At 57.3% G+C, this 18231-nt stretch overlaps 1 protein-coding gene across 8 annotated transcripts in view; it reads right to left on the bottom strand.

Annotated features, from left to right (window-relative positions):
• Positions 1-18231, bottom strand: part of Adgrb1 (adhesion G protein-coupled receptor B1) — a 72828-nt gene that overhangs the window by 6551 nt on the left and 48046 nt on the right. For 5 of the 8 annotated variants that reach the window (XM_076556077.1, XM_076556075.1, XM_076556076.1 and 2 more), the window contains 8 exons: positions 13347-13450; positions 11607-11709; positions 10802-10952; positions 10097-10166; positions 8717-8783; positions 6883-6968; positions 1786-1957; positions 134-229 (listed from right to left, as the gene is read on the bottom strand). In XM_076556077.1, the coding sequence (XP_076412192.1) occupies positions 134-229; positions 1786-1957; positions 6883-6968; positions 8717-8783; positions 10097-10166; positions 10802-10952; positions 11607-11709; positions 13347-13450 (849 nt within the window). Of the gene's footprint in view, positions 1-133; positions 230-1785; positions 1958-5228; positions 5328-6882; positions 6969-8716; positions 8784-10096; positions 10167-10801; positions 10953-11606; positions 11710-13346; positions 13451-18231 lie in introns of all 8 variants that reach the window. The other 3 variants (XM_076556078.1, XM_076556073.1, XM_076556074.1) reach the window with 1 other exon arrangement.

The following is an 18231-nucleotide window of genomic DNA, read 5'->3' as shown; positions in this document are numbered from 1 at the left end:
TCAGTTTCCCCAATTACGAACTGGGCTCAGAGTTCATCTACTAGGGCTACCAGGGCCCAGCAACAACTCTGGGCACAGGGAGGACCTAGAGGTCCCGGTAGGACAGCTGGCAGCCCCAGGCAATCAGTCCTACCATGAGCTGGGCATGGCCATTCTGGAAGGAGCCCCCTGAGTCCCCGTTGCCTTCCTCTTGGCGGTCTACCACGCGGCACTTCACAGCGTCCTGGACCTGGAGGAGGGAAAGCATGTCAGAAGAGACACGGGCCCATGCGGCACCCGCTGCAAGAAGCCGCCTTGCAGCTCAGCAATGCCCCTTGTGCTAGGAGGAGAAAGGATGTAAGATGAAGACATCTGGAGTTTCCCGATGCTGGGAAGGTGCTGCACACTCCACTGGCGGGAAGCCACTGTAAGAACATTAGCCTAAAGCAGGTACCTGGCTTCAGGGCCAGTCAGCACCCCCAAAACCCATCCCGACTGCAGGCAAGGAGCCTGTTCCTCATGGCAGGCTGTATGGACAAGGCTGAGGCCAGCCACAAGGTCAGCCTAGATCTTGGCAGGAAGAGCCACTAAAGGAACTGGCTAACCACCCAGGATGGTGTCCAGCATGAGGAAGGACACAGGATCAAACATCATCCTGAAACCCAAGAGAGAGCAGTGAGATGCTGAGACCTGCATCAGGACCATACCCAAGGGCTGGAGCTGGCAGCTCCACATGCTCACCCTACCCAACCGTGGAGTGGTGAGCCCTTTGGCTCTTGGTCACATGTCAACTTCCTGACCACAAGGCTTTTCTGCAGACGCCACTCCTAGGGACAGATCTTAGTGGGATGCTCCGCTACTCTGTTGACATCTGTCCTGTTACCTTCCTGGAGTGCCTACTTCCACTTTCAGTCGGCTGGCCCTGTAGAAGCCAGAACACTGAGGGAGGAGCAGAGGGCAAGAGTGTGATTTCAGAGCAGATCAGTGGCCTTACAATAGGAGGCTAGACTCTCACCTGCCTGTGGGCTACAAGTCAGGGCACCCGGTGCGGGGCCAGGGAGCTACCAAGAACTGTGGATGCAGGGCTCAGGTAGCCAGGACAAGGGGGCTCAGAGGTCGCTCTTGGCCTGTGAGTCTCCACGGTCACAGCTGAGTGACACAGGACTGGCACCGGGAGGGGGAAGGAGGGCACAGGCCTTGTGGGAATGCCTTTGCAACTTCAGGCATCCCTCTCTCCCAGGGTGCTCCTCCAGAGCCTCTCTAGAGGAGCAGTGGCATCTGACCTCTTCGCTGCCCTGCCAGCCCAGTCTCTTCCGTCAACTGAGGTCCCTGGTTCTTGCAGCTACGGTCGATTCTTTGCCCTCTTACACCTGCTGCAGTTCAAACCTCTTAGCATCAGTCTAGGAGGTTAAGAGGAGAATGGAGGCAAAAGGCTCTTTCTAGGTCCCAGCCAGGTCCCTGCTCTATCTGGAGCAGAAGCGGGTCTGTTGAGGTAAGATGTACTTCTGTCCACATGCAGCCTCTCTGAGGTCAGGACAGCCATTCAGTCTCCTTACTGCCTCCTGGTGGTGGCCATCAGGACATAGTTGGATATGAACCTCATGTTCTCACCTTCTGAAAGGTTCAGAAAACACTCCAAGCATCTAGTTAGTGCTGGCTCTCCTACTCTGCCCTGTCAGCCACAGACCTCCCATAGCTGATGAGGTATCCTTGAAAATGAGCTGTCCCCCCAAAGGGGGGGCCATTCCCAGCAACCCTGGCTCCATGCTGGGTACAGGTCCACCTCGAGGGGCCCAGGGCGCCCACCTCTCTGCGCAGAATGCAGTGGACCATGACGATGACGAAGCCCTCCAGTGAGTCGAAGACCGCAAAGAGGATCTGGAAGAGGGCGGAGCGGCGGTCGGTGACGGCGAGCACGGCAGACATCCAGGTCAGCGCCAGCAGCGGCAGCACCACGCAGGAGCTCCACAGGGAGGCCCTGGGGATGGAGGGCGTCAGGGCGGCCCCCGTGGGCGCGCCACCTCTCCTGAGGACACCCCTTTCCCCCATCCCCAGGCCTGAGGGCTTGCAAGGGACCCGGCAAAGGAGAGGAGCTCTTTGGGAGAGAACTGGGACCCTGTCCAGGAGGTGACAGAAGGGAGACACACAGGAAGGGTACAGAGATGGGAGAGATGCACAGAGCAAGGTAGCCAGCCCCTGATTCCATCTTCCGGGCCCTGAGCCCTGGACCCAGAGCCCCAGGGCCCCAACTGCAATACAAGGTGGCTGGAGGGGACGGGAGTCTTGGGAGGTACTGAGAGAAGGAGAGAGAGAGAAAAAAAACTGTGAGGGAGAGACAGGACAGACAGTGGACAGTTGGACAAGGCCAGAGGGTCAGAGAAGAGACCAAGACAGACAGAACAGACACGAAGGGTGTTCTTCCTCTTCCGGAGCTGCAGCTACCCTCCTGAGTCTCAGTGCCCTCCTGTGGCCCCAACCTGAGCCAGCCCTGCCTTCAGTACTCAGTCTCTTCTCGGAGCACCTGGCTGGCACGGGGAGCCTAGCAGCCTGAGCCTTCCACGCCCTCCACCAGTACCCGGCCTGCACGTCAACCACCGAGCATCCCCCCCCCCCCCATGCTCAGGTAGGGACATGTGCTGCCTTGAAGCCGTGGGACACGTCAGTGCTTGAGAACTGTGCCTTGTCCCCAACCTCAGCACCGCTGTGGTTCCCAGGAGCCACTGTGGCCTGTCTGTAGCCTCTGCCATTTCTAGGAGTCAGGTGGACATCGGGATCACTTATTCTTGCCCTATTGGGGGTCATACTGTCCCCCCAAAGGAGCAGATGGGAGAAGGGAAGTGAACACAGAGTAGGATCTAGGGCATCAGGGCTTAAGGGAGAGGCTAGAGGATCTGAGGGCCCAGTTGGGCAGAGGATCCCCCAAACTCCCACCAAACCAAAGAGTACAGCCCTGACAGGGGTCCTATGTGGGGTCTGGCCTTGCAAGGACACAGCCATCCTCACGTCTCTGGCCTCTGAGGCCACATAGCTGACTACAGCAGCCCTTTACCATGGCCTCTACTTTCGTGCCTTTACGAAACCATGCTATTCTGACCCCAGGGAGTTTCCTGCCCCCAGCCATAGTTATCATCACTTGGGGGACATAGAGGCCACCCATAGCCAGGCACACACTCAGGACTGGCTCTCCCAGATCTCTGTCAGCTCACCTTGTGCCCAGCTCAGGCCCAAACTGGCAATCATCCTGATGACCCACCCTTCCCTCAATGCCCTGAAGTGTGGGCTCCTAAACTGTACCTCATACAGCCTCCATTTCCAGTCAACTATATGATCTATCATCCCCTTCTTAGAGGGAACCCCATGCGAGGCACAAAGCTCCAACTCCTGGGTCCCTGCTGACCCCACCCATACCTTTTGCTGGAGCTGAGGATGGTGTGAGGCCTCCCCACACAGTGCCAGCTACTGCACTCCCCTCCCCCATGGCTGCAGGAGCCAGAGGCATCCCCCATCCCACCCCCACTGTGGGCTCACCCCCCCTTCAACCCAGTCCCATCCCCATCTCTGAAGGTAGAGCAGAACAAAGGCAGGCTGGCCCTCTAGTACATGACTTCCTGTCTTGGGCAGGGTCATTCTCAGCTCCAGACTTGTTTCCACCACAGCACTGAGCCCAGTGACACCTTCCCTCCCCTTCAAAGCAGACATTCTTTGAGCCAGGACCTCTGACACCAGATGTCGCCATTGTCTGGTACAGGAACAGAGTCCCCCCTGGCTTCCCATAAGGTCAGTCCTGTCATTTCTCTATCTCCTCCAGGCCACCAGTTTCCAAATCACTTCCCCAGGGCCCAGAGGAAGAGGAGCCACAGGCTCCCTAGGGACTCAGATACCTCCGAGCACCAGAAGACCTCCTGTGAGGCCTGGGTGTCACCACCTCTAGCTGGTGCCTGACCCTCGAGATCCAAGGACTCAGCTGCTTAGCTCAGGCTGGACCTGAGTTCTTCTGCACTCCATCCAGAAAGACTGCTGGTCCAAAAGGTGGCCACTGGGGCTCACAGCAGTGTGGGCCCATCGTGGGGACAGGCTACTCTGCTTGGTTGGTTTCTATACCATGCACGTCCTCTTACCCATCCAGCCTAATCTGGCCCTCACATCTGCCTAAGGCACCAAGAGTCCTGGGCTCCAGTGCCTGCTCCGAGAGTGAGCACGAGGACCTGAGAAGTGTTTGGGGTCTCTGCTATTGCTATGACCTGAAGGAGGCAGGGGCCTGGACAAGATGACCTTCTATGCTGAGCTCCACCCACCCAATCCAGCTATGTTGTCACAGCCAAGTCAGTGGATCAGCATGTCTTGTTCTTTGTATCTTGTCCCCATGGTTGTATCTTCCTGTGCACCCACACAGACACACAACACATATACCCACAGGGCATAACACATCTCAGTGATACATGCACCTAAACACCTTTGTCCATGCCCAGTTATATTCTTACAGTTATACACTTACAGGTACAACACACACACACACACACACACACACTCACACCTACTCACCATTTACTTGCTTGCGAGTTCACACCTGCACACTTTTCTCCCCCATGTCTGCCCGCATACCAGTCACTCTTACACACGGGCACTCACTCCCAAGCACAGCAGCACACTGTCCACACACCCAGCTACTCTCACATATGGGAACCCCTCTATGCACACCTGCACACTGGAAGCACACCCACTCCCACACATAGGCACCGCTCCTATGCACACCAGCACATATATACTGTATACATATTCTTATATACATGAGCAACACGACATGTACACTCACAGGTTCATTACCTGCCCCCCCCCAGGGGCCCCCCCAAACACTCATATACACACACTCACATGACTCCATCACCTATCCACTTGTCTTGTGGAGGTGGGGCTGAGGCCAGGCTCTGGGCCAGCATTGTTGGGGGGCCTCGGGGAGCAGCAGGAAGCAGTGCAGGCCCCACTCCAACCGTCCTTGGAGTCAGTCCCATTACTACCTCAGCTGACCCACTCCTTGCCTCCCAAGTGTCTTATATGCTGCATAGATAGCAAGCCGGCCTTGAGTCGGGAGAGACGAGCTTGCAGGCAGAGGGCAGGGCTGCCTTGGAAATCCAGAGGGGACGACGGCAGAAATGAAAGAAATGAAAGAAAAACATAAAAACGAACAAAAGTGACTCAGGAGAGAGCGGAGCCCATACAGGGCTGCTCCAAGGTGGCAGCAAGGCACTAACATGGCGTTACTGGTGGCATCGGAGGTGGCTTCGGCAGCAGAGAGGACTCCGCACTCGGCACACGGGAGGGTACGCCCGAGGCGGGGCGCGGGCAGCTGACTGCAAGTGAAATCAAAGGCTGAAACAAAAGCAAACAGGTTCCCTCGAAACCGTGAGGCGAGGAGCAGAGACGGTAGCCTGAGGCTCTCAGCCATCTAAGGGACCCAAGCCTAGGGCAGGGAGTGAGATGGGCAGGACCCAGGCTGCCAGCATCTGCTGACTGGCAGCATGCCTCTGTCTCTAAGTGTCGAGAGGAGCAAGATCTGAAGGAGGCCTGATATCCTTCCTCTTCCCACACAGGCACGCCAGAGGTTAGCTCATGGGCTGGGTCATGGGAGAAGGGTCCACCTGCAGGCCTCACAAGGAAAGCAGAAATAGGCTGAGCTGTATGGTAACCCTGTCCATGTGTGCGAGTGCATGAGTGTGAGGGAGGTGTGTGCATGCACACGCAGCAGGTAGGTGTGTGTGTGTGTGTGTGTGTGTGTGTGCGTGTAACATGTGTGCATGCACACGCAGCAGGTGGGTACCTTCCCATCTAAGCATTGGCCCAGGACACCCGCAACTGGGGTCTGATTCCAGCTCCCCCAGCTTTCCCCATTCCCTAAACCTCTGTCTACTTGGATACGAGGGCATATAGACTTGGCAGCTTCCCTGTGGCTATTCTAAGAGCAAATCAAGCAGACCCGTGCTGGAGCATGCAAGGAGACCTCCACACCTACAACCCCAGCCACAGCTCAACCCACGCACGTGCGTGGGGCTCGGACTCTGACGTGGGCCCACTGTACTGGGGTAGACAGCAAGGCTGAGGCTAGAAGCTCAGGCCCAAGCTCTCCGCCACAGAGCACCCAGCACAGGGACAGAACTCTCTTAGCCCATTCAAGGGCTCTAACCAGGGCCAGAGCCCACCAGACACCCAGAGAAGTCACTGGGCAGAGAAGGAGGAACCAGAAAAAGAGAGACAGTGAGACAGAGAAAGACACCGAGCAAGACAGGCACAGAGGGGAAGGGCAGGGGTAGGACCCCCACAAAGACACCAGTACACCAGCTGCGGGATGTAGAAGGCGGGGCAGGGAGGAGAACTCTGGGCAGGGCAAGGCTACCACCCCAATCTCCTGTGACCCTGTATGTCCCTAAGCTGAGGCAGCAGTGACCCCCATGTCGTCCCTCACTCCCAGGACGACTCACAGAGCAGGTGCCTGAACAGTGTGGGAGGAGCACTGTCCACCTGTCCCTAGCTGTCCTCCAGTGATGAAGGCACCAGGCAGGCAAGGCCTCTTATGGGGTCCAGGGCACAGGGAGAACACTCCCAGCCTCGGGCCTGGGGTGCCCTCCCACTAGCCTGAGCCCAGCAAGGGGGCTCTCTTTGAGAAATGAGCTTGGAGATGTTTCTGGAGACGCTACAGGGTCCCACCTTGTTACAGGTCAGATGAGGAAACTGAGGCACAGAACAAGACCAAGACTGACTGGCTAGAAAAGGCCTTTGTATTCTGTGCCCCAGTTTCCCGACCTGCTCTCTGACACCCGAATTTGTCAGGCTGGATTTGGGACTTAATGGTGGGTGGGCTCTGGGTCTTTCCAGCCAAGAAGGGCAAGGTGCCAGGGCCACAGGGCCTACCCTGCCCGCTCCTTCAGCTTCTTGTCCGTGATGCCGTCCTTGGACACGAGCTTGTTGAACACCAGGATCCCGATCACCATGTTCACCTGCCGGGCAGAGGCAGGAGTGGGCCAGAGCCCATAGGTGCCCAGATCAGCAATGGCCAGGCCCAGAACGTCCACAGGCCTCCAAGGGCTACTCATGTGCCCCCACAATTCAGGCCCCAGTGCTGGCCAGGTGGGTCCATCCAAGAGCCCTGTCCTCAATGTACCCCACACCACCAACACCCCTCCCCTGGCCCCTGATGATGGTGAGCTCCTAGCCCAGGGCCAAGGATGGCTTCCCCGGCTGATCTTGGGCACCCCTTGTTCCTGATCTCCAAGACCACTGACCCTCAGCCCCACTAACAATTTCCCCTGGGTGCATCCTGAGGGCTTCTTAGGGCCTCCGGCGCATCTCTAAGCTGCTAACCAAACTACTACACAAGGTAAGAATCCTTCCTAAGTCCACTGTCAGAGGCTCCATGCCCTGGGGACCCTGGCACCTTGCTTCTCTTTGGCTGTCTCTGCCAGGATGTGGGATAAGGGACAAGGCCTTGCTCAAATCTCACTTCTTATCCCCACTTCAAGAGAATCCCTGAGGGTCCCTAGGTAATTCCTTTTTTTTTTTTTTTTGTAGAAAGGCTGCCAGGACCTAAAGGCTTTGGCTTGGCCCTAAGGGGCAAAGGTCAAGGTGGAGAGACACTCTGGACTCCTGTGCCAGGGATCATGCCCAGAGGCCCAGGGGCTGACAGCTTCCACGGCTCTGCACAGTCAGGATTCCAAACACAGGGCCGCTATCTCCTGGTGTAGCCCTGCTTCCGAGCTTGCTGACCACACAAGAGCCGGACTGCAGGTGTCCTCCTAGGCCAGGCTACCCTTCTGCAAGAGGCTCCGCTTGGCTGTCACAGGAAGAGTGGCCAGGGCACAGGATCCTGTGATTCATGTGGATAAGTCGGGGTAGGAGCTTCTTTCTCAGCAGCCCTCACGCAGGCCCTGGAGCCTGTTCTTTAAATGACACCTGGTCTAGCTGGTCGGCAGCTACCCTCCGAGGCACTGCCAGGGATGCCCACCTGGCCTTCCGTTTGGGTGCCTCTGAGGAATAAGGAGCAGGGTTCTGGTAACCACCCAACGGTCTCTATCCTGCTACACACTCTCCCCAGACCCGCTGCTCACACTCGGCAGGGTCAGTTACTCCTGGGCCACCTGTCTGCTAGACTGACTCGAGCCAAGCTCCCTAACCATCCCTCCTTGACAGAGGGTGAGACCGGGAGACAAGGACTAGAGAGAGAGAGAGAGAGAGCGCGAGCGAGCATCTACTCCCATGCTGAGCCAAGCCATTCCTGGCCCTGGGCCAGTCCCCAGCTGTAGTTTTTTTTTTTGGACTCTCCTCCAAATGGGCATGTCAACCGAAGGGCCAGGAAAAAGCGGGGTCTCTCTGACACCAGGAAACAAGCGGCCCTCGCTCTTGGCACTCTGGGTGCCGACAGCTGTGGACATGCACGACCCGGGCCACGTCTGCTCAACCCTTGCAGCTGCGGCTGTCCATCTGTCCATCTGTCCCCACCTCCCTGTTACTCACCAAAACCTGCAAGGGCCTCCTGGCAGATACATAATCAATGCCCGATACCCAGGCAAGCCATGGTCAGGGAGGTAAGAGGACGACAGTGTACCACACTGAGCGACTGCAGTGGGGGTGGTGGTGAATGGAGCTGGTGACCAGACCCCCACAGGCCAGCCAAGGGGCCACATAAAGACCCAGGGGTCCAGCCTGGGAGACAGGGGAGGGGAGGGGAGGGGAGGGGCTGGGTCAGTACCAGCACAACTGTAGCAGCTGGTCCCACGAAGGCGTACAGAAGTCCCCCCTCCAGGGAGAGCCAGCAGCTGGGGAAGAGACAAGCTGTCAGTACTCAGTCAGCCCCATGCCCACTTGGCAACCAATGTGTCCGGAAGAAGTACATGAACTAACTGGGTGGCCGTGAAAGAAACGGGGAAACCTGCACACAGTTCTTTTGGTTTGTTTGGATCCCCAGGAGTCCCCATGCAGCCACTGTTACCTCCACTTACAAATGGAGGCATGGCCCAGTCCAGGGAATAGGGCACGCCTTCTCAGAAGCCCTGGGGCTCCCCTCTGCCCTCTGTGGGTGGGGCGCTTTCTGGCTCTTTCTCGGAGTCTCTAGCAGACCCTCCTTGACATGAGGTTCCTGGCCTAGGTCAATAGTCCTATGCTCATTTGCCTAGCTCTCCACAGCCCATACTACCCATCAGCCCCTAGGAACCATCCATGGTACCCCTAGGAGATCAAACCAGTAAGTCAGTGGTTCTCAACCTTCCTAATGCTACAGCCCTTTAGTAGAGCTCCTTATGCTGTGGTGACCCCAACCATAGAATTATTTTCATTACTACTTTGTAACTGTGATTCTGCTACTGTACTGTTATGAACCAAAATGTAAGTTTCTGATATGCAACCACGTGTGGGGGTCATGACCCACAGGTTGAGAACCACTGCCACAGAGGCTCCTTGGCATGCCTCCCCCCGGGCTTGTCCCCACCTCTGGCCTGGGCGTTCTAGCCAAGGATGCTCACTCAATACATTCCTTTTCATTCTTCAGCATCTCCAGTCTGTGTCTCCAACATGGCTCAGATCGAGGGACTCCAGAGCCCTAGCACCTACCTTCCTGGGGCTCCAGAGTAATTTAGGTTTGCTCTGACCCCCACCACACTCTGATGGTTTTAGCCACCATCCCTACCCGGATCCTGACTAGTGTGAGCCAGACAACCCCTCGGGTCTTTTTTCCCTCTTTTCCTGAGCCTGGGTTGGGGGAGGGGGCTGTCTCTGCCCATGGAGCCTACACTGCTTTAGGTCAGCTGTGGGGCCCCAGGGCTTCATCTGTGAAATTGACTCACACCCCTATAATGCCCACAGGAAGGGTGTACCTGCATCTATCCCCTGGGGGGGGGGTGTCTCCTCAACACTTCTACACATGGGGATGAGGACTCTAGAGGCTCATGGCCATCAAGATCAGACAATGAGGAAGGGAGCAGGAGGCCCCAGGCATTCTTCTCATCTCCCTGCCCACAGGACCTGACTGCCTAAGGCCCCCCCCCCTCCTAAGCCTGGCTGACACAATGCCAGCAAGGCGGGGCATCCCCCCGGGTCTGCAGAAGGCTATTCCATGCCCGCCTGCCCAACTCACTAGTTCATGGTGCTGTACCCCTTGGCCTTGGTGAATCCCACGGAAATGGCCACCACCAGTGCAGGGAGCCCTAGAAGAGGACCAGAAGAAAGGGGGTCAGTCCTGCCATCCCCTGCCCACATGGGCCAAGGGACAAACTGCATGAGGAAAGTCCCAAATGAGGGCACCACTACAGGGAAGGGGTGGACAGGGCACGGGTAGGATGATGAGAGCTGGGAGAATGCTACAGGACTGCAGATCAGAGGGTGAGCCGTGGCCCGTTACCACTCAATCTCATAGAAAGAGGGTATCGTTTTTTTAGAGCATGTGCCCCAAGTACTGTGAAAGACACAGTATAGTGTTACGTGTCATCTGAATGCGCAGGGGCCTGGCTGGGCTGCACTTTCTGGCAATCTTATAAAGAATTGGAGGCCCCAAGGGAGAAGCCAGGGTGGCAAATGGAGACTCTGGGAGCGGCAGGAACAAGCAGAGAGCTAAGACAAGAATGCCAGGAACGGAGACAGCCTATCATCCTACTCAGGCTGCCCATGCCCTGAGGCTTTACTTACCCCAGCCCGCTGCCCGCCCTCTGCCCAGCTGCCCGCCCTCACTCCTGGCCACTAACCCCAGCCCACTGCCCGCCCTCGCTCCCAGCTGCTGATCTATCCCCCAGCAAGCCCTAGCCACAGTCCACCCTCCCTTCCCCACCCCAGCTGCCCTGCTCACCCCAGCCCAGGCAGAGAAAGCGCTTGCGGACGAGCCGGCTCCGTAGGCGGCCAGTCACGGCCATGTAGGACTGCCAGGCCTCGGTGAGCACCCAGCAGAAGGAGGACAGGAAGAAGAAGTGCAGGAAGGCAGCCACCAGCGTGCACACAACCTGGGCAGGCAGGGGCCAAGGGGACTGGGCAGGTGCTCACTGGTTCTCACCCATCCCCCGTGTGCATGTGGCAACGGCTGGGAGAAACCCAGCATCCAATGACTTTGAGACCAGCCAAGTTCCTAGGCAGGAAGCAACCTGGTCCCCCCACCCCTCCCGGAGAGAGACCACTGAAGCCCTAAGGCCTGGGGTAGATGTTCATCCTCCTCCTCTAGCTGCCAGTAAACTGGGCACAGAAGCCCACTGAGGAGCTCCTGTCCGGCCCTTCCCTCAGCAGGGATGAAATTGAGGCCGAGGGTCAGGAGGAGTCACACTCTCAGACCCACATCAAATCACAGGCGAGCCCACTGTGACTGGGTTTCTGCCACAGCACACAGCAGTCTCTGGGGCTGGGCCTTCTTTCCGTCTCCAACATATTAGGGTGGCCCATGAAGACCCCTCCCAAAGCCTAGCCTCTGGGTCACATGTGGCAGGACAGGGTGTGGAGATCACAGGGTGGGAGTGAGGAAGGGGTCCTAGGAAAGGCAAACAGAGGGTGGCTTCCCACACTGAGCTGCCCAGTTCACAGCTGGCCAGGGTCGGGGTGGGGGGTGGGGCATCTTCACCACACCTGAAAACACAAGGCTACGCAGGGCAGGACAAGAGGCCGCCTACCTTGTTGCGGGTCTGGGTCTGCCCGATGAGGATGAGAGCATTAGAAGAGATGATGGACAGGCAGAAGTTGATGAGGATGACAGACCGCTCTGAGCGAATGTACCTGTGAGAGGAGTCAGGGCCTGAGGTCAGCACCTAACAGGGAATCAAGGTCATGTGGCCTGTCCAAGAAACAGTGTTCCACTTCCTCCCTGAAATTACCGCCTCTATCATTACCATCATCACCATCGCCACCATCACCATCATCACTATCCCCCATCACTACCACCACCATCACCACCACCACTACCACCAAGACTACCCCAATCATTACCACCAGTACTACCTACCACCAGTACCACCACTACCACAACCATCATCCACCACCAACATAACCTTCATCACCATCACTATCATCATCACCACCACGATCACCATTGTTACCATCCCCACCACTGTCATCAACAACAACACCATCACTGTGGCCAATCACAACCCACAACCAGGGCTACCATCACTGCCATCCATCAGCATCAATCATCAAGACTATGAACCACCACCAGCCATTGGGGAAGGAGAGAGACCCACCCAGGTAGAGATCAGAGAGAAAGGGTCTTCAGCTAGCCTTTGGGGCTTGACATGCTTGATGTAGGCAGAGCCCTTATTGCATCTGCCCCCCCTCCCCCCGCTACCCCCCCCTCCCCCTGCCACTCCCTAACGGGCCATCAGAACAGTCCCTGTCTGCAGCAGCTCACAGGGCACAGCGATGCCATCAGTGCTCACTAAGGAAGGTGCTTTGAACACCAAGTAAACCTCCTCTCCGGGTCAGAGTTGAGCCCAGCCTCTGAGCTCCAAGCTCGAGGATGGTGTGAGATTCTGAAGGGCTGCTAAGAGGGAGTCCTGCGAGAAGCATTCCGGATGCTCCGTCTTCGGGAAGAACAAAGGGCAGCCGACGCTAGAGGCTGCACAGGCTGCCCCTCTCCCACTAGCCACATCGATCTCCTGCTGCCTGACTGCAGGCAGGGACGGGCACATCAGTTTCGATTATCGGCTACCATCACACACGGGGTAGAGAATTGGAACAGCCGGTCACAGGGGCCAGCCGTCACATGGGGAGCCCTAGGACAGCTCTGTGGACAGTGACCTTGAATGTACCTCACTGCAGACTACCAGGTGGGGTTAGATGCTGGTGAGCAGGGAGAAGGCCACCCCACTGGCACATGCCCATGGTTACATATACCTACTGGTGGGGGCACTGCCCAGACACATCTGTGACCTGAGTAGGCTCAGCCATTAAGAGAATTCACACTATGCAACCCCCATAGCCTACACACGGGCAGATAGGGCCTAAGGTGGACCTGGGGGTCCTTGATGATCCTTGTAGCCTTGGGAGCCCAGTGCAGGAAGTTATTTCTGACCCCAAGGAGTTTGTAGGTCCTTTGTATGAGGGTGCCCAGGGATAGTGAGTAGCCACAGGACTCCAAGTAACCAAAGGATGACCGCTCTAGGTGTCCAGCTGGAGCCTAAGCTCAGAACTGGTGTCTGTCGAGAAGTGTAGTCAGGTGACAGCAGGGATGAGGACCTGTGTGTTCAACATGCCCCTCACCCCCATCCTTCCTCTGTGACCCGAGTGACACAGCAATCGGAAACCTGGAACGGCAACGCAGGCCGCATCGGACGGAGCGGGCAGCATGGTCCAGAGTAGATGGTGCGAGGGGGAAAGGGAGGGCTGGATCTCCGGGCTCTGGAGCAGGCACCCACCTCCATACAGACACGTAGATGATGACCAGCATGAGCAGGGTGAGGGAGGACACGCCACAGCCCACGATGAGCGTCACGGATGGCACGGTCGCCTTATCCATGTTCTGGGGAGCAGGGGAGACAAGGGGTGAAGACAGGACCCACGGCTGGAGAACAGAGGTCTGGCCAAGGCCCCATGTAGCCCCAGGGTCTTGTGCCCTCCCACCCCTGTTCTTCTTCCTCTGCTGGGCTGTCCCTAAGAGCAGTTCTTGTCCCTTGCTGAGGACAAACCCTCCCCATGGTAATGACAGTCACAGGCCACGCCTGACAATAGCCCTCACCTCCTTCATGTCACAGCCCTTCAAATTCCAATCCCTCAGTTCCCACCACATCACAGGTAGGGGCGAGGGAGGCACAGACTCGGCCCTGCCCCCACAATTAACTCTCAGGCTGGGGCTCTCTACACTGCCAGGGCCCCAGGATGGTGTCCACCCCCGGTTCCCACTATATCTAACTGGGCAGCCAGCCAACACCCCCAACTCCATGGCCACCCACCCCAACATTCTTCCCACAACTCCATCTCTCACCGCGCTGCCAAAGCGCCTCTTTCTTTCTTCCCCTTGCTCTCGCAAGTACCTTGATTCACCTCCGTATCTTGGATGCCCCCTCCCTGCTGGCCTCGGTACCCCCAGTCGGCTGCAAAGGCCACTCAACGGGATGCCTTGTTTCTACCTGAGAGTCTTTGCACCTGGGATTCCCTCTTTCCAAACTCACTTCCCACCAACATAAGACTGGGGGCCTTGGCCATCCTGATCTTGCTCATCCCTGTGCAGGGGCAGGGCCCACAGACACCACCATGCTCTACCATACGCCCGGCACAACCCAGAGACAGCAGGCTGGCCCTGCTCACACAGGGCAATGCTCACTGCAAATGATGATACAGCTAGCTCATGGTTCACACCATAAGCCACGCAGTGCCCCAGGCCACGGGTCATGGGGCACTAGCGGGACCTCTACCCACCCCCCAGTGCTTCCTGCCACCTTCCTTTCCCTCTTCCAGAATGAAAGGAGGCCTGAGGTGGCTTAACTGGGCTCTACCCACAGGGTGACACGGGCCACACGCTTGGCACACCCACAGACACCCACCTACCCGATATCTATACAGACACACATACCCCTTGGCACAAGCAGGCGGACTTGTGCTGCCAACCCTGATTTGCCCTGGCCCTCACACCAAGCCTGCTCACAGGAGACCTGGGTGACCAGCTGTGTGACTCTGCGACCTCAAAAGTCTCTAGCCATAACTGGGAAGGGCAAGTGTGGACAGTGAACGGCTGGGCATCATCCTCCCGGGCGTGAGCCCTCTAGGATCACAGTCCTTCACACTTGGCTTTAACCAGTGGAGAACCTGGGTCCAAACTGAGAGGAGGCCAGGTGACAGGGACAGGTGGGGGAAGTGGCCAGCAAGTATTCCAGAGCTCTGGGGAGGTCACAGCCAACTGAGCAAGTGGCTCACACCCATGCCATGACTGACTCCACTTTTCGACCTCTATGGCCATCTGCCTTGTCTGCCCTCATTAGGTCTGGCAGCTGCCAGACACCCCTAGCCCGTCTGCTCCTCCCAATTGGCTCAGGGTCATTCATGACAGACTCGGCTCTGCACGTTACGGGGGTGGGGGTGGGGGGCTGCAGCAACCTCTGAAGCAGAGATTTGTCTGTCAAGAGACATGCCAGGTCTTATTAGGAGGGTCAGACTGGAGACCCCAAGGACAAGAAACAGGCCCCAAATCCTAGAGAGGAGACAAGACCAAGCCGACTCACTGCAGGAGATCAGCTCCAGAGCCAAGCTCAGCCTGCCCCAGGGCCTTTGCACAGGCTGTTCCCATCACCCATCACTGTCCCTCTAACCTTCACATGACTGGCTCTTCTCTGAGCTAAGAAGTCACCGTCTAGAAACTCTCAGAACATTCCATCTGAACCAGCCTCTGGTTCTCTGCCTATGACTTTTCCTTGAGCACTCTGGATAAGGGTTGCCCACCTCACCAATGACCTGCTTGCATTGCACTTTCCACAGTTGCTGCCAATTTGCACCCCATAAATCCCCTACTCCAAGTCTCCAGGTGGTATAGGCATCTCCCAAAGAGTGGCTTCTATCCTGCAATGCTGGCTTCCTTCTGCTCTGTTCCACTGTTATCTGTAGCCCCAAACTAACCCCGCCTCAGACGCTAAGATCCGAACTCTGTCGCACCTTCTCCCATTACACCTCACCACTAACACATACTAAGTCTTGATCCCAGTCATATGTCCACTCTGCTTCTTGACCTGGGGCACATTCTGAGTACTGACACCAGCTAAACACTGAGCCTTGATCCTTGTCATAGGCTGAGCTTGGGCCACGGTCACATATTGAGTCCTGACCCTGGTAACAAGTTGAGCTCTGACCATGGACACACACACTAAGCCCTGATTCTGGTCACAGGCTGAGCCACAATCCCAGCCACACACAAATCCCTGATCCTGGCTACACTTTGAACCCTACTCATTTACTGAGCCCTGATCCTGGTCATGCTCTGAACCCCGTCCCTACTCATACTCTGAGTATAATCCTGGTTACACCCTCATACCTGACCCCACTGCACCTGGGCCCTGACCCTACATCACACACGTGCCCTCATTGTGCTCACAGGCTGAGCCCTGATCCTGGTGACATACTGAGCTCTGAGCTAGGTCACACGCTGATACCAATCCTGGTTACTTACACACAGGACTATGGCCTGGTCCCCTGAGCCCGAGGCATGTCCCAGAAGCAACGACATCAACGGCTGGCCTCGCATTCTGTTTACTATGGCCGGGCTGTGTGGGGCACCATAAACACACCGCCTGGTCCATCCACAGAGCTCAGGCAGGTGGTGCATCCCACTCACAGGTGTGACTCAGAGCGGTTACTCACCTCCCGCAGCCGCATCCCAGCAGCATCTGCGCCCACACCCTGGCTCAGGGCCAGCTCCCAGCTCCCAGGTCCGTCTCCCTCATAGCATGCCTTGACCAGTTTGCGACCCCAGCTTTGGGTGCCACACACTCTACCTCCACCTCAGGCCCTTTAGACAAGAGTCCCCTGCTCGACTGTGTCTCAGGTTCATTGTCTCTGTCGATGCTTCCAACTCTCTGGTCCAGCCCGGGCGGCCAGGGAGAGGACCACCTGACTCTCTCTCTCTGCAGCTACCTAACTCAGCCCTGGCCACCTCTCTGTATCTGGCTAGGCTGTCCTTTGCTTGTTCCTACCAGGGTCCCATGTCTCCACTGCTGGTCTCTGCCCTGTCCTCCCTGTCTTTCCTTCCATCGGCATGAAGCTGAGTCCTCCCTCTCACCCTGTCTCTCCAGTCCTGGTCCCGTGCCTCTCTCTTATCCCCCATATCCCTGGCATCTCTATGCCTTTCTCACCTAATGGGACGGCTGTCACCTCCTACCCCAAGCTAGGCTAGTGAACTCCTGTGTACCCCCTCAGGACCTCACTCCAAACCTCCTCTTTACATGCTGCCTTCAGGGAAGGAGGCTCCTGCCTGCTTCCCCCAGCCTCCTCGCCTCCTGAGTGGTTACTTTGCCATAGGAACCCATGCCCCAGCCCTGGAGGGCACCAGCAGGGGCTGCCTAAGCCCCCAGCCCTGGGCACTCCAAATGTCAGGAGGGGCCAAGCAAGCCAGCTAGAGAGCAGGAGAACCTTGACAGGTTCTCTGAAATTCTGGCTCCTCTTCACTTGGCATCTTAAGTGGGGTCTCAACCCTAGGGCAGCCAGCATGGGTCAGGTGGGAAGGAAAAACAGACCAAGAGGGGTTCTAGGAGGAGGTAAGCAGAAGCCACACCCACAGTGCTTTCCCCCACCCCCACGTCCGGTCCCCTCCTCCAACCCCACACTGAACCAATGCAAGCTGCCTCTGGTGGAGTCGGGCAGTCAGGCAGGTCCGATCCTATCCCATCACCCGAGTGAGGGACAAGGCCCCAGGAGGTACCACCTGGCTCTGAACTCAGCTTCTACTGCCTTATCTGGACTACAGAGACAGAGCTCTGAAACGACACCCTGCAGAGACACTGCTTTGTGACCACTAACCTGATACTAGAAGCCCCCCACCCAGGGATGCCATGGATGCCTGCGACACAAAGCAGAGCTGGGGCAGTCCATCTGCCCCTCCCCCTCGGGGTGGCCTCATTCTCCCTACCCCAGGCACATGTCATGGCCAGCTATACCTGCACGAGGGGGCCCCCACATCCAAACATTCGGCTCGCTCCCAGCATCAGGAGCACCACACCAGCTATGATGGCTGCTCCAGAGGGTCCAGCTCACAACAACGGTGCTCTTCCCTAAGGGCAAATGGCCCCCTCCCTTTCAGACCGAGAGACTCTTAACAGGCAGAAGGCCGGCCCAGGATCATGTTGTGCGTAAGGAGCAAGCACATTTCTCCAGTCTACAACTCCGACCTCCCACAGCCCGACCCTGGGCTAGGAGAAAGGAAGTGGGGACATGTCCTTTGTCATTCTCCCTGTCCTGGTTCTGATTCCATGTCCCAAGGCACAGCAGCACAGGAGACTGGGCTGGACCGAGGTTGCCCAGGCCAACCTCCAGGAACCCTAGAATGGCCATCTACATAGAAGCCACCTCTCGCAGGGAGTTCCCAGAGTGGCGCCAGCCACTGCCCTGGCCTTGCCCACAGACCTGCCAACACAGGCAGTCCCACTGAAGGAACTGACCAGTTGGGGGGCACACGGGGCCAGTACCAAGAGCCCAGACCCTACCCTAGGACCTGGAGCTGGCCCTTCTTGGCCTCAGATTCCATGACTGCCGTAAAGGAGTTTGGTAGCAACGAATGAGGTCCCTCTGGCTCTGATCCCCCCTCCCACCGAGACCCCAGCT

The sequence above is a fragment of the Peromyscus maniculatus genome, chromosome 20, assembly GCF_049852395.1.
Source record: "Peromyscus maniculatus bairdii isolate BWxNUB_F1_BW_parent chromosome 20, HU_Pman_BW_mat_3.1, whole genome shotgun sequence".
NCBI classification, from domain to species: Eukaryota; Metazoa; Chordata; class Mammalia; order Rodentia; family Cricetidae; genus Peromyscus; species Peromyscus maniculatus.
The sequence above is the reverse complement of the archived record's forward strand: the minus strand, read 5'-3'. Positions and strand labels throughout refer to the sequence as shown.